Genomic DNA, 16,923 nt, shown 5'->3' with positions numbered 1-16,923 from the left:
AAAAATCAGTTTGAGGTTTTCTTGGTTTGCTTTGGTTGTTGCAAGCTCTAGCCCTCCAGCTTAAGCTTTACATTGATTTAAGGGACAATTCCCCTAAGTATCCTAACTACACAGAATAAAGCATTAGGAGTAGGACAGAAGCTACTACTTGCAGCCAGTTCAAAAGCTCTTCAACACAAGTATTTATGATATACCCTTTGAGTAAAAACATTTTCCTTATCTTTTACACTTCTTTCTCCAGCTTACACCAATTTCTATTTGCAACCAATTCCCAGGGTTGCTGTGAGGAAGAGCTACTATAGGGAAGCATTATGTAACTACTGGAAGCAATAAAAAAAATAGGATTCATTGCTGGTATTCTTTGTTTCTGGCCATAATCTCTTTCATGCATGGAAAAATTGGTTTACTCTTCACAAGTGAGGATGGCAAACACACTCTACTTTAAGATATCCTTTAGTTTAGAGACTGATCTCCCCTAGGGCTTTTCAGATGCTGATTTAATTAGTCAAGAAGACAGGATTAGAGTCTAAGAAAATAGAAGACTGCCTGCCCTGTGGCTCATCTGTCCTACTTGAGCTATTCTTAATGAACCTCTGATCTGAGACTCTAATGCAGATCCTCAATCAAATCTATTTTTAACTTGGGGAAAAGATGTAAAGGTATAAAAGTGTAGGGAAAATAAATATATCATCAGTCTTAAAAGTGTGTCATATCTGCTATAAAATCTTTTAAAATGAATTCAACAAATGTTTATGAGAACCTACTGCATTTGGGGCACTGACATAGTTGCACTTCCTGATATTGTGCCACTTGCTCCTTAATGGAACTTTTGTGATAAATTTGGGGTTAAACCTTCCAGTTCATGTTCTTATTCTTATACATTTATGCACAAATAGCCACAAAAAGAGATTTTCATATATAACTGTTAAAAGAAATCTTAGTTGTAACTTATCATACTTACATTTCTATAGCTTGTTTTGTCTGTCATTCAGCATTGCTTTTGAGATTCGTTCATATTGATAGAGGAAGTCTTCATTCACACAACTATTATATTTTATCATAATGTTACTTTTATCCAGTTTTTACTGATGGGTATTTCAGATTACCAATTATATATGATTACAAAAATGATGCTTTATATAAATCTCCTTATATTCTTCAGTAAGTTTCTCAGGGAATAAATCTAGTGGACTTGCTCTGTTGTTTAAGATGCATTTTTAATTTTTGTTAGAACTGCCACATTGCTCTAAAATTTTATGGAATTTGTTATAGTCAGTTTTTAATCTGGCTTTCCACATTTTCTACCATAGCTATGCATCTACCATAGCTATGCATGTTTTTAAATATTACTGGAGTCAGGCACCAGTGGCTATGCCTATAATCCTAGCCACTAAGGAGGCTGAGATCTGAGAGGATAGCAGTTTGAAGCCAGCCTGGCAGGAAGTCTGCGAGATCCCAACTAATTGCTGAAAAAGCTGAAGGTGGTGGTGGTGCTGTGGCTCAAAGTGGTAAAATGCTAGACTTGAGCAAAAGGAACTTAGGGATAGCACCCAGGCTCAGAGTTCAAGACCCAGGAGCAGCAAAAAAAAAAAAAAAAAAAAAAGTAAATAAAAATTATCAGAAAATGTTTTCTCTTTAATGATGTGGCATTTAACAAATTTGATCCTTATTTCTGGCAGGTTGCTTATCTTCTTGCTTTAAAGATATATATTTTGTGAGTGCTATGGTATTTTTTGTTTTGTTTTGTTTTTTGGCCAGTCCTGGGGCTTGAACTCAGGGCCTGAACACTCTCCCTGGCTTCTTTGTGCTCAAGGCTAGCACTGTACCACTTGAGCCACATGCACCACTTCTGGCTTTTCCTATATATGTGGTGCTGAGGAATTGAACCCAGGGTGGGCTTCATGTATTCGAGGCAAGCACTCTACCACTAGGCCATATTTCCAGCCCTATATTTTTGTTTTGAAATTCAAATACCTTCTCCCACTCTTACCCACTTAAAAAAATCTCTCTGCCTGTGGTGTTTTCTGTCATTTCAAAACTCAGTTTGAGGTGGTTAAACCCATACTATCCCTGTTCTTTTTCTTCTTCTTCTTGTGATGTTGAGGATGAAACCCAGGGTCTTGGACATATTAGGAATATTTTCTTACCACTAAGCAACACTCCCAGCCTACACCTACCACATTTTATGGTTTGTGCCTCTGCCATCTTATTAGGAAATTATCCCTATTGAAATCTCTATTCTCTATTTCCTAACAATTTTAGAACTTTAGTTTTATTCTGGTTTTGAAGTGACCTGGAATTTATTGTTTTAATCATGTCAGAGATTTAATTTATCCCAGCACCACTCCTGAAGCAGCCTTCCCATATCATTTTTAATTCCCCTTGTCTCACAGCAAGGTTCTACACTTGCAGCAGAATTTCTCCCTTGGCCTCACTGACCATATCCAGAACTTTCAACTTTTCTGTGGTGAAACTAAAGGTGTATATATCAATGTACTAGAAGTCTAAGACCTGGGGCTCTGATGTTCAGCTGGCCACAAATATGCTGAAGTTATTTTTCTGTACCTCAGTTCTGTCATCTGTATTGTAAGGTATTTATGGTATTTGTCCATTTCATTCCTTACAAGGTGGAGGTCTTATATACAAAAGAAGTTCAATTTCCACATCTTTTTTAGGAAACTTGAGTAATGTTTTCTCCAAAAATAAAAAGTTGAAGAGATTCAGACAGGGTTTTTGTAAGATTAAATTATTAAGTTTTTTCTACTCTTGTGCATAAAATTATGGGTAAAGGGGTTGGGAATATGGCCTAGTGGCAAGAGTGCTTGCCTTGTATACATGAAGCCCTGGGTTCTGTTCCTCAGCACCACATACACAGAAAAACTTAGAAGTGGCACTGTGGCTCAAGTGGTAGATGCCAGGGACAGTGCTCAGGCTCTGAGTTCAAGCCCCAGGACTGGCAAAAGAAAAAAAATTATGGGTAAAATACATAATTCAATGTAATTGCAGATACGATATTATCTGTACAATGAAAAAATGATAATCTAATATCCCTCAAATGATTACAAATATGTAGTTCTCAAGATACCTTTGCTATTTTGCCACTTTCTTCAAGAAAGGAATTGTAAACCTATGGATAAAATTTTCAGGTTAACTTCTTGGAAAAGAACAATACCAGCAACACCTTCATTTTGTTTTTAAACTCCACTAATATATTGGATATTCCAAATGGCTAATTTAAGCTTTGTTGTGATGGTTTATTATTTTTACTACATTTTCCTAAATTTATAATCTGAGATGGTTCAGATGACTGAACCAAAGGAACTAATTTGTTGAACCAAGAAAACACTGTCAAAGATAGGAAATCACAATTTAAAAAATATATTCATACCTCCATGTAAACATAGCAATACATTCTTTTTTAAATAATAATTATTTATTGTCAAAGTGATGTACAGAGGGATTACAGTTTCATATGTTAGGCCATGGGTACATTTCTTGTACTTGTTACCTCTTCCCTCCCTCATTCCCCCCTCCCCTTTCCCTCTCCCCCCCATGAGTTGTTCTGTTGGTTTATACCAAATGGTTTTGCAAGTATTGCTTTTGGAGTCATTTGTCTTTTTATTCTTTGTCTCTCAATTTTGATATTCCTTTTCACTTCCCTAGTTCTAATACCAGTATATACAGTATCCAGGATACTCAGATGAGATACAGTGATAGCACAGGGACAACCATAGGAAGGGGATACAAGAAGATCATCAAGAAAAGAAGCTACAGTTTCACATGGCATGTTGAAAATAATTACAACAGTGATATAACAGTCGTTTCCATGACATGGAGTTCATTTCACTTAGCATCATCTTATGTGTTCATAAAGGCATAGCTATTGGGCTTTTGTGATCCTCTGCTGTGACTAGCATACGCATAGGCACACACACATACACACCAAACAAAAGCAAAAAGTCACAACGTATTTTAGGAAATGTTTACTATGCCCATCAGACAGCTATTCTGAGTATCCAATGTATGTAAAGTGCCCTGTGGTGATGATCTCACCTTCACACTAGTGCTGCTGGTGGAGACAGAGTATTAATAAATAAGCGGCCAACATTCAATGGAGATGCTCTTGAAATGTTTCTGAAAACTGACACATCAGACAAACATACAATCAATTTTTGTGCGACAATTAGGGAGGTGACACATCTCAAGCTGATAATTGAAGGTGTAATTAAATTTACTTTACTTCTGAAGGACCCTATGGGGGAGTCAAACCATAAAAGACAAAATCATTTCACTGAATAGGAAAGAATGTTGGGAGACATTAAGAACTTTGGCCAGACAACCAGACTATTGATTGTTTGGTTCAAAGTGTACTCCTAATCTTATCTTCCACCAGTCCTCTGTAAGGTAACTTTGCTGTGTGCGGGTCTGTTCTGTACACCCAACACATCAAAGCTGTTTTCTACCTTCCCACCTAATCTTTACCTCTTTAAAAATTGTCCCTCCTAGATCATGCCAAGTCCTCTACTCTCCACTTACTTTGTTGCCACTTATACAATTAAATGTCTCATCAATTTTTACATCTAAAATGACAGAAAACAAAGAGAACAAGAGCAAGGATAGAACTATTGGGAGTCTTTGGTGCTCTACCTGTTGATGGCTCCAGCTATCAACAGGATATATTTCTTGTGTGAAATCAATACTGTGGAGGAGGACCAGTCTGAAAGTTAGATTGAAAAAAAAAAAAGACATATGCACACACATTCTCTATTCTCATTTCCAATACATAAAAAATCCAATTACTGCTACATTTAGGACTTTAATAATTGAAATGATTCAATCAGAAAGGAGGAAAAATGGAATAAATTTCCTGTAGGGTAAATTTTCAGGGGTTAAGATATTAGTTTAAGCACTGTTAAGAAGCTCAACACAGGCAATTTGATGTAAGTGGTTGAGCAAATAGCTAAGGTTTAATCTGATTATGTGGGATTCTTGGACTGTCCTAAAGCTGTTACTGAAATCCATAAAAATTTCAAAAACATTCATTTTATTATATAAAAGAACTGTTCAACAAGCAAAAGGGTTATAAAACAAGTATATATTAACTTTTTATTTTCTTTTTCACTATTTACTCTGGCATAACTCACGCAGTGGAGAGGAACCAAAATTCAAAGAACAAAACTTTCACGGTTAGGGCTGGGAATACGGCCTAGTGGCAAGAGTGCTTGCCTCCTACACATGAAGCTCTCGGTTCAATTCCCAAGCGCCACATATATGGAAAACGGCCAGAAGGGGCGCTGTGGCTCAGGTGGCAGAGTGCTAGCCTTGAGCAGGAAGAAGCCAGGGAAGGTGCTCAGGCCCTGAGTCCAAGGCCCAGGACTGGCCTAAATAAATAAATAAATAAATAAATAAATAAATAAATAAATAAATAAAAACTTTCACGGTTATACTCAGGAAAATATCATTTACTGTTAAAAGCCCATTTTCATAAGGATATATGGATTAAAAATATAAATAATATTAATCAAGATATTTAGCCAGGTGCTGGTGGCTCATGCCTATAATCGTAGCTACTTAGGCTGAGATCTGAGGACCACAGTTCAAATCCAGCCTAGCAAGAAAGTCAATGAGACTCCAATTAACCACTAGAAAATCGGAAGTGTTACTGTGGCTCAAGTGGTAGAATGCTAGCCTTGAGCTGAAGAGCTTAGTGACAGCACCCAGGCCCAGAGTTTAAGCCCCATGATCGACGGAAGGAAGAAAGGGAGGGAGGGAGGGAGATATTTTTAAACACCTCTAATTCAGTCATGGTTTTAAAAATTGGGATTATAAACATTAATATGACTTAAGTTTTTGTGGGTAACAGACAATGATTTTCAGGCAATGTATTTGCATGTATCCAAGAGACCAACTTTAAATAATAAGGTACCCCAGCCTTTTATCAGTGGCTCACTGGAGGCTGAAATCTGAAGATCAAGGTTCAAAATCAGCACAAATACAAATCTGTAATACTATTTACAATTAGCCAGTCAAACTAGACTGGAGGCATGGCTCAAGTGGCTCTATGTTCAAACCCCAGTACCAGCACTAGAAAGATATTCAATGTAAAGAGCACACTTCTTTTCTTCAAAGGAAAAACAAATGCAAATTACTAATAGTACACAAGCACTGTAAGATTTGTGTTCTTTTAGGAAATGATTAATATAGGATGTTTTCAACTTACTTTTTAAATTAGAAAAAGTAAATCATTTCTGAGATAGTAACCTTCATTTTCAAAACTAGTTTTAGAAGCAGTAGCATGATTTTTATGGGATTTATATCATAACCATGGTATTGTTTAACCAAGAAACGTGGCTTACAAAAACTAGTGGAAGTAACTTGTTTGCTTTGTGCTTGAGAATTTGGAACAGATTTCAGACAGTAAATCTGAAAACAATTTATGAGGTATGTCATTTCTTTTTAAGAGTCTGAAGATAGAAAATTCCAAAGGAAGTAATATTTTTTTGTTAGAGAGGAACACCAACGGATAACTTCTGGAGATTTCCCAAACCATTTTGACTAAGTGGGTCAAAAAGAAATTTCAGCCAACTGAATATTTTTCTGATGGCCCAAAGCACCATCCTTTTCAAGTACTGACCACTGATACCAGAACAGCAGTGAAATCCAATTTCCAAAAGACAAAACACTTGTGTACCTGTCTGTCTTTGCTGCAGTGATTTAAGGAAAGCCTCCAGAACAGGAGTAAGGGGTCCAAGCTTAGGCTACTTTCCTCCTGCCATGCCTTGAACAAGAACTCTTGGTAGGTAGATTTCCCAGAAGCAGAGAAAGTCAGGTGAGATGAACTGAATTTCCAGAGACATTGAAAATGGCTTGCCAGGTGCAGTAAAGAACACCCCTAATTCTAGCACTTGGGAATGAAGTTCAAGACCAGTCTGGACTACAGAGGGAGAATACATCAAATCAAACAAAACCAGAATATTTGTATTATAGTCATACTCTATCTTCTTTAAAGATATGAGTTGATTTTTGATCTCACTCTGTAATATAATGGCAAATAAAACTTTATGTTGACAAAGAAACAGGGTTTTCCAACCAGTCTTCACACTTATTAAACCTCAAAGATCCCAAATACTGCTTAGGCACAAGAAAAAGTCAACATACTAGAATCTTTAAAGTATTGAAAAAAAATCAAATAACAAAGCCACTATGAAATAAAAATGTACGTATAAAGTTATTGCTGTTATGTTTTAGTTCTGCCGTCATTCTCACCAAAATAGTGACTATTGCTAGACACTGGTGGCTCATGCCTGTACTCTTACTCAGAAGGCTGAGATCTGAGGATCATGGTTCAAAGCAACCTAGGCAGATAAATCTGAGAGACTCTAATCTCCACATGGAACTGTGTCTCAAGTGGGAGAGCTATAGCCTTGAATACAAATGCTCAGGAACAGCACACAGGCCCTAAATGCAAGGCCCAGGACTAGCACCAAAAAACTCCCCAAACAACAAAGCCCAGCAACTTTGTGTGTATGGTGTGTGTGTGTGTGTGTGTGTGTGTGTGTGTGTGTGTTCACACACAGACAAGTACTCTAAAAATCTGAAAATAAATCCAAAACCCAAGCTATTTCTGGTCCCAAGCTGGTCCCAAGCATTTCAGATAGGTTTAGTGTCCTTTGTGTCCTTTATCTGAAATGCTTGGGACCACAGGGAAAAATATATATATATATATATATATATATGTGTGTGTGTGTGTGTATATATACTTATATATAACATATAAATATACATATATCTTCCTCCATCCATCTATCCTTGTAACTCATGGAATAGAACCTACATGGAGAAGTCTGAATCTTCCATTTTTATATATAGTAATAGTGAAAATTACTATTGCTGGCTAATAGACCTATCTGCATAGTAGAAAACATACTATGTTTGGACCAGAAGGCTTTATAAGTGGTTTTGCTATCTCTAATATGTGAGCTTACCTGAAAAGAAGATAATTGCCATCAGATTTATTTGCTTGTGAAGGAAGCTCCAAAAGAGACAGTGTGTGCAAAAATGTACTAAAACACGTTTTAACTTTCATTCTAACTTTAACTTGCTATATTAAACTATATGTTTTAACCAAATTTAACTTACCAGTTAAGTATAGATATAAACTGAGTTATTTACTTGTAATATATTTAAACTATAACCAAAATACAAAAAATGTGTATATATATGTAAAAATAAAGATATGTAAAATAAAAAGTATTCAGCAAATTCATGTATCTTAGCTTTGATTTCAATAAGAATTCATACAGCAATAAGCATATACTTTATCACTTTCTAAAAGACACCTGCACACAGGTGCACTGACAAAGCAGCTTCATCGGAGAAACATGCCTAAAGTGACTGATGGTAATGGTAAATACCACAGACAGAGCTATTTGAAGGAAGTATATTCTACTTCTAAAAAGCAAATGTTTCTCAATACATTCTAGTGGATGACAAGTGGAATGAGGGGAGAAGTGACAGTACAATGGGAATCAGGAGTACTAGCATTCAGGTTCTCCACAAGCAACTGCTTAGCACCTGCTGCATGTCAGGAGTCAACCTAGGTGTTTTGAGACGTGTCATGGTTTAACAGACAAAAACCTAAGTCTTCACAAAGTCAGATAAAAAGAAAACAAGAACAGGACTGGAAGAGTTCAAGAGAAGTTAAGTGAGTAAACTGTTAGATTACAAATGTTGAAGGGAAAAGCAAGCAGTATGTGAATCAGTAGTGCTTAGAATGGTCTTCCTATGAAATTTTTCATACAGCTCACCCATGTGGCTAAAGGATAAGCCAGTGTAAAGGTATAAGACTCCATTTTATCTTAACAAAATACACAAATAAAAAATAATATCCCATTTTAGAAGGTAAAGTACATAGTGTCTCAGAGTACCAAAGAAATAAAACCAGGAACTGGATGCTGGTGGCTCACACTTATAATCCTAGCTACTTAGGCGACTTGGGTCTGAGGATCACAGTTCAAAGCCAGCCTAGGCTAAAAAGTCCCTGTGACACTCTTAGCTCCAATTAACCACCATAAAATCAGAACTAGAATGTGGTTGAAAGTGGTAGAGCACTAGCCTTGAGCAGAAAAGCTTAGGACCTAGGTCTTGAGTACAAGCCCTACAACTGAACAAAAAGGAGGAGGAGGAGAAGGGGAAGAGGAGGAGGAAGAACCTAGTTTTCTGCCTCAAGATTTAGTCCCTTGCTTCACCATGCACCGAGGAAAGTGCCCATTTCTTAAGGAGTACCATAGACACAATAGGGTGGCATCACCAGGAGAGAGGAGCCTCTTACTGTTACTTCTATTAACCAGTTCACTGATTATGCCTCTTGGAAGGTAGAGACACAGCAAAGAACAACTTCACTTTTTCTAAGGCTTTTTTCTTCTTTCTCTTCTTGGGTAGATCATTTTAATACCAGGTTATTAATTATCCTTTGAGTATTTGATAAAAGAAAGCTGTTAAGCATAGGGAAAAGCTATAAAGTAGAAAACATTTAGGATCTAACATTGAAAAGGGATGAGAAACGAACAGAAAGAAGATGGAGACCAGAGATTGAGAGGGAGTATATTTTTCAACAGACAGGAAGTTGAAAAATTGAAAACAAAGACACTGTAAAGTGCAAACCTGTGGAAAAGGCAAAATGGCTGAAAGGAGGCTAATGAGGGGAGATAAGACAAACTATTTTCAAACAAAAATGAGAATAACCGACAATTTGTATAAAAGAAAAAAAAGGAGACTGAGAGTCAGATTTCAGACACCACAGCTGAAGAGCTGGTGGAATTACCAGCAGCCAGAGGGAGCAGAGTGCAGCGTGTGAAAGATGAGTAGCTTGCTTTGTGTAGTGCTGGGTTTAGGTGGCAGTGACGTTCTCAGAGTGGAAAGGGGCTAAGCAGATAAGAGGGAAATTTGGAAGATGTGTGCTATAAGGGTTCCTCTAGTAGCCGCTAACTCACGTGCCTCAGCTACTGAACTGTGATGGACTGGAAGTGAGATGTGCTATCAACATTAATATACACTGAATTTTTATGAAAAAATGTAAAACATCTTGTTCTTATTGATTATATGCTGAAGTATTTGCATGAAGTGAAGTAAAATATTAAAATGTCACCTATTTTGTAAGGTGACTTGTAGAAAGTTAAAATTACATGTGGTTTACAACATGTTTTGTTAGACATTGCTGACATGTACTAAGACCCTATAGGAACAGACAAGTATGAGGTGAACCAAGAGATACAGGAAAAGAGCACACTATTATAATAGATAACATCTAAGCGCTCTAAGCACTATACTAGAAACACAAAGTACATCAGCTTTTTTGTTATTGCTCCCCACAACCTTCAAAAGTATCATTTTTTTACAGAAGAAAATCCTGAGGCCCAACGTCACACAATTCAGTGTCTGTGTTGAGATTCAAATCCATCTCAAATTATTAACTGTTCACTTTAAATGGCTACATTTATACTAACAATTCATGAAAATGGTTCATTGTCAGTTTCTGAATGCCAGTAATGTCCAAATCACTCAGAAGAATGCAAGTTGGGTTAAACGCCTCATTGCAACTTTCCCCCTTACTAGTAAGTACTTCTAAAACTTCCAACACCAAAGTTCAATGGCAAATATCTAACTGTTCAGTAGAGATGATCACTGCACAATCTAGAACACAGGAGTGTTCTGCATTAGGTATGTGACACAGATCTACTTAATGAATTTTCAAGTCTTTCATATTATGAAAACACCAGGGCCTCCCAAACTGAATAAAACGTTTTAAAGGAAATATTTTATTACACAGCAACCTTATTGAGGAAGCAATAATGTAGCTTACTCAGGGGTATTTAAAAATAAATTTGATAGGCTAAGTATGGTGGTGTACACCTGTACTCCCAGTTCTTGGGTATCAGAACACAAGAGAACTGAAAGTTCAAGGTCAGCCTAGGCTACACAGAAAGTTCGAGACCAACTTAGTAGCAAGACCCTGCTGTAAAATAAGACTTTAAAAAGAACATCTTAATCCTCTTTAAAACACACATCCACACATCCATACATCCAAGAAATAGAACTTGATATTTTTGCTCTTAGTGAAATCTCCTACAAATGTAAATATTAAAAAAATAAATTGGGCCCAGTGGCTCACACTTGTAATTGTACCTACTCACAAAGCTGAAATTGGCAAAATCAAAGTTTCAGGCCAGACTGGACAAAAATTATGAGATTCCCATGTTTAAGAAAAAACAACAAACGAAATATCTTTTGTGCTGCTACTGGGACTTGAACTCAGGGCTTCCCACTCTGCCTTGGCTTTTTAGCTCAAGGCTGACATTTACCACTTAAGCCACACCTCCACTTCTAAAACCCTATCTTGAACAATAAAATGTGGGCACAGGGGTATGTTCCTGTCATCCTAGGTACATAGGAATTGTAAACAGTAGTAGAATCACAGTGGCCCAGGCAAAGAGAAAAAGATACCCTATTAAAAAAATAAGCACAAAGGGCTGGGATATGTCTCAAATGGCAGAGGACCAGCCTAACAAGCACAAGACCCTGCGTTCAAGCCCCAGAATTGGCAAATAATAATTTTCATGTATGTTTGGCTAGTTGGTTTTCATTTCAAAGCCAAACTTTGTTATCTTTCGTTTCTACTAATATGGACAAGATGATTATCACAGAATTATTTAACTATGTAGTTGCAGTGATCATTACATCATTTAAAAACTTGCTCATGAATTTTTTTAAGCAGCTTGTCTCCAATTATAATAAACACACTTCCTTAAACTATTAACAAACCAAGGCGATTAATTTACACTAATGGAAGTGGGAAAGCAAAAACAACCCCCAAAAAACTATTTTGGAACTGAATAGTTAGCAGAGACCTCAGGAACAGTAGATCACATGGAACATGATCTAAGCCACTGATTTATGAGTTTAACTCCAACCTTTCCCCCTTTTGCCACGTTTTTTTTTTTTTTTTGGCCAGTCCTGGGCCTTGGACTCAGGGCCTGAGCACTGTCCCTGGCTTCTTCTCGCTCAAGGCTAGCACTCTGCCTCTTGAGCCACAGCGCCACTTCTGGCCGTTTTCTGTATATGTGGTGCTGGGGAATCGAACCTAGGGCCTCGTGTATCCGAGGCAGGCACTCTTGCCACTAGGCTATATCCCCAGCCCCACCTTTTGCCACGTTTTTTAAAAGGTGATGTAATATGGATTCATTTAAGAAATGTTTAACCAAAGAAGTATCACGATTTACTAAGATAAAACTTAAGAACCTGCCCTGATTTGAGCTCAAGTTAATTCTCTGCCCCTTTTCCATTCTAAGTGTTCCCTCAGTTGCTAAAATTCCTAACTGCGGGTTCAGAGCCCAAGGAGAGAGAGCCAGTTAGCCCTAAAGTGCTTTGTGCACTCTAATGACAAGATATCAGGAACATTGGATGATAAAGCATGGTGGTCACTAGACTCATCGCGGTCACCAAGTCGAATTCCTCCCATCCACAAGCACCTCCTACCTCTCAAGCATCACATGAGCTTAGCATTCACCACTGTCATTGAAAATCTGAAGCAAGCCCCGCTTTACCACAGGTGATTCTGCTTCCCCAGGGCTCCGGTGGCCAACTGCTAAGTTTCACTGGTCACCTAGCAGGAATGATTCTGAGCATCTGTGTGTTGGGCACTGTCGTGGGTTATTACAAATGCAGCAGCAAACACAAGAACCTCGGTCCTGCCACGCATTCTGGAAACACAAAGTACATATGACCTGCCCAAATCCCAAGTGCCCTGGGAACAAAATGCAGCAAGCGAGGAGAATACGAACGTGGTGGGTGGCTAGGAAAGGTTGTGTGCATAAAGACAAACTGAGGTCTAACTCGATCAGAGACGGCTTGATGCGCCAGCAGGTGAAGAGGAAGAACGTGGGTGGGCGCCCACCCACGCGAGCCGAGGGGGCAAACCGCAAGGCTCGCGGGGCCGGGTGGAGCAGCAGGGAAAGGCTAGGCGAGGACCCGGGCATTGCTGCCGGACGCCCCGCCGCCCCGTGGGCGGACGCCCAGAGACCAAAGCGCTCGCACGTTTTTCCCACGCCGGCTCCTTTGTAACGGCAGCGCCCGACTCTGGCGCTCGCACATGGCACCGGCAGGCGCTCGCTCCCCGCGGTCGCGGTAGGGGACAGGCGCACCCCGCCATGGCTCTCCAGGACAGGAGTCCCCGGCGGAGCAGCCGGCGGGGGGGATCCCCGCGGGGAGGGGACACACCCCTCCGGCTGCAGGAATTCGGCCGTTGGGGCCCCCGACCCCGCGGCCGAGGCTGAGCCCGCTTTGCGCGCGGGAAACACGGCTCGGCGTCCCGGGGGTCGGCGGCGGGGGCCGAGGGCGGCGCTGAGGGTGGGCGGCGGGAGGAAGGGGGGCGGCGTTCAGACACCCCACGTTCGGACGACCGCGACGTGCAGCCGTGCGGAGCCGGGGCCGCCGAGACGCGGACCCGCGCCTCAGGTCCGGGGAGGGAGTGGGACCAAGTTCCCCAGATCGTGGGCCCCCCCCCTTCCCCCGAACGCCCACCGCCCTGTCCCCGGGCCCGCGCGGACCCCGCCGGGACCCACCGGAGCGGCGGATTCGAGCGGTCGAACCCGCAGCGTCGGAGGCCGCTCGCCGGGCCGGTTTCCCGCCTCGGAGAGAGAAAACAAGGCGGCGCGGAGGGGCGGCGCGCGGCCCGCACTCACCATGGCCCGCGCGGGCGGCGATGCGCTGTCCAGGGTAGCCGGAGTCCCTCTGCCCGCGCCGCGCCGCGCCGCACCCGTTCTAGCCACCCCGCCCCTCCCACGGCTGCGCGCGCACAAGCCGCCCGCGCCTCCCCGCCCCCGCGGGGCCGCGCTCGCGCTCGCGCTCGGGGCCGTTTCTCCCGCCACGCCCCCTCCCCATCAGCCCTCGAGGCTGAGGTCTCGCGGGTCGCCGCTGCGCGCGAGGACCGGCGCGGACAGACTCGAGGGGACGAGGCCACGGCCCCCGAGGCCTCTCGCGCCCCCCACCCCTCCGGCGCGCCGGGCGTGGGACGCGCCCCCTGCAGGCCGGGCGGCGATTTGCAGGCCCAGCGGGCGCCCTTTTCGCACTGGAACCCCAAAAGTGATGCTGAGGGGGCGAGGGGAGGGCGGTTCCTGGCCGCGCAGGGCCGAGGGATGGGGTGCACTGGTACCAAAAGCCCTTCTGTAGGACACGTCCTCCCGAGGATACTGTTCAGGATGTTGAGCGGGAGGTTTCAGTCATTTATTCAACACTCACTGTGTGCAGAATACTGGGACCTGAGGCCCAGGGGGCCGGTGGTTGGTGGTGGGTGGGGATGAGAGACATCATTCATGCCCCCCCTTTAAAAATATTTTCAGCCTTAATGTGTGCATATTAGCCGGGCTCTGTGGCTCACGCTGTAATCCAAACTACTCAGGAGGGCTGAGATCTGAGGATGGAGATTCCAAGCCAGCCCGAGCAAAAATAAGTCCATGAGACTCTTTATTTCCAATAAAGTACTCAGAAAAAGCACTCCGAAGTGGGTCAAGTGATAAGAGTGCTAGCCTTGAGCAAAAGAAGCTCAGACAGAGCCCTGGCCCAGAGTTCAAGTCCCAGGCCCAACAAAAGAAAAAAGAAAAAAAAGAATGTACATATTTTTTGTTTTAATGAGGCTGACCGGGTTAACTTGAATGCACCTTAGAGGTGAACATGTGTACCAGTGTTGAGAATGCTTTACATGCCCCATTGTGCACAAGGGTAACTGCAGCACAAACTCCAGATTACACACCTGGCAAGAGGAGGACCTGTTGGGGACAAGTGTGCAAAGTAGCAAATTGAGTATGGACTTCAAGCTCGTGTCTTATCATTACTGTCGCATAATTGCTTGGACATACACTCCACTTTATGTCCAATTCTGTACCTGAATTTAGAAATGAAAACCAGTATCTGGGTGTGGTGGCTCACACCTGCAATTCCCATGTTACTTGGGCCGCAGAGATTGGGAGAATCAGAATTTGAAGGTAGTTTGTACAAAAAAAAAGTTAGACTCCAATCTCAACAAAGCAGGGCATGGTAGTGCATCATATAATCCCAGCTGCACAGAAAGTATAGGCAGGAGGTCCAAGGCTGTGGCCCAGGCAAAAATGCTGTCTGGAAAGTAAAGCAAAATGGGTGAAAGAGGGGCTGGGAATATGGCTTAGTGGTAGAGTGCTTGCCTAGGATGCACAAAGCCCTGGGTTCATTCCTCAGTATCACATAAAAAGAAAAAGCTGGAAGTGGTGCTGGAACTCAAGTGGTAGAGTGCTAGCCTTGAGCAAAAGAAGCTCATGGACAATGCCCAGGCCCCGAGTTCAAGCCCCAGGACTGGCAAAAGAAAAGGGGGGAGGGGAGATAGAGGTATGACTCAAGTGGTAGAGTCCTTCCTAGCAAGTTTGAATCTCTGATTTTAAACCCCAGTACAGCAGAAAAAATAAAAAAAAGAAAAAGGAGAAAAAAAGCACACTAGAGTCAACTTAGAAGGAGGAACACTAACACAGATGTATCACATCTTTTACTCCGTATTGTGAGGACTCTGAGTTTATGACCAAGTAGTATATAATCATATTGCTCATTAGGTTGAAATGAAGTGGCAAGTAAACAACTATAATATATATCCAAGTTTTTTTGTAAAATGATTGATTAAAAGGTTCCAGTGACTCACACCTGTAATCCTAGTTACTCAGGAAGCTGAGATCTGAAGATCAGAGTTTAAAGCCCCAACAGGAAAGTCAGTGAGACTCTTATCTCCAATAAACTAACAGAAAAGCGGGAAGTGAAGATTTGGCTCAAATGGTAGAGCAAAAATGAAGCTTAGGGACAGTATCTAGGACCTGAATTCAAAACCCAAGACTGACAAAAAAAAAAGACATGTTTATTCCTTCGTTCAGAACTACTACACTGACTCCCACAGCCTAGAGCAGGGGTGTTTAATGGCAGTTTCAGGACAAACCATCCAGTTGCCTGTTTTCCCATAAATAAAGTTTTATAAGAATACAGCCATGCTAACACCTTTACTTGTTGTTCATGGCTGCCTTGATTTGTCAGTAGCAGAGTTGAATAGTTGTGACACAAACTGTGTGGTAACAAATCCTCCCGTGTTTACAATTTGTTCCATTAGAAAAGGAAGTCTGCAGAGCCTTGTATAACTGAGACAATCTGAGCAGAGCCTCAAGCAATGTAGACATGCCATCTTTTGAAGTGAAGCTTAGATTTCAATGGGAAAAAAAAGAAGGCAAGAGCCAACACAAGCCTAGACAGAGAAGTATCATGAGAAAATAATATCTTTGAATACTTAGGGGGGAGCACTTTCAATAGAAGGATCTGGAAAGGCCTTGCTTAACAGTTAACTGAATTGACATGACAATGAATAATAAAAAAAAAAATGTCAGCCACAAGAAGCCCTAAAGGGATTCTTCCAGAAAGAGAAAGTATTTGCAGAAACCCCTGAGATGGAAAAACGGGGAGGGCTTCTTTGAACAGTGGGAAAGGACAGTGGGTCTGGAAGTGAAGCCAGGGCTGTAGTGAGAGTGGACATCCACAGCCCAGTGCCTGACTCCTGTAGGTGAAGATACAAAGATCCTGGGTCTGTCAGCACTGGGGCCCTTGGTCCTGCCCTGAAGACCTCAGTGCCAAGGAACGTGGTCCTGGCCAGATGCTCTCTCCTGGTGTGCACAGGTCAGCTGCAGCCATCCCAGCTCACAATACCCTGCAGAGAGGGACTGTTGCCATGCATAGTCACATCTGTTTATTGTGCTGCTTTAACTGATTTTACTGATTCAACATCTTTACTCACTTTACCATCTTCACAAATGCTGTATTACCTAAATTATATTTATTTTTATTTTGATTTAAAAAATGACTTTGTAC

General features: G+C 41.5%; 1 protein-coding gene across 1 annotated transcript in view; it reads right to left on the bottom strand.

Moving 5' to 3' along the window:
• Elovl2 (ELOVL fatty acid elongase 2) overlaps positions 1-13,787 on the bottom strand; it is a 49,433-nt gene extending 35,646 nt beyond the window's left edge. The window contains exon 1 of the mRNA XM_048347378.1: positions 13,740-13,787. Coding sequence (XP_048203335.1) covers positions 13,740-13,742 — 3 coding nt within the window. The 5' untranslated portion in view covers positions 13,743-13,787. The remainder of the gene's footprint in view (positions 1-13,739) is intronic.
• Positions 13,788-16,923: the final 3,136 nt, after the last annotated feature.

This window comes from Perognathus longimembris, chromosome 6 (genome assembly GCF_023159225.1).
Source record: "Perognathus longimembris pacificus isolate PPM17 chromosome 6, ASM2315922v1, whole genome shotgun sequence".
Classification (NCBI taxonomy): Eukaryota; Metazoa; Chordata; class Mammalia; order Rodentia; family Heteromyidae; genus Perognathus; species Perognathus longimembris.
The sequence above is the reverse complement of the archived record's forward strand: the minus strand, read 5'-3'. Positions and strand labels throughout refer to the sequence as shown.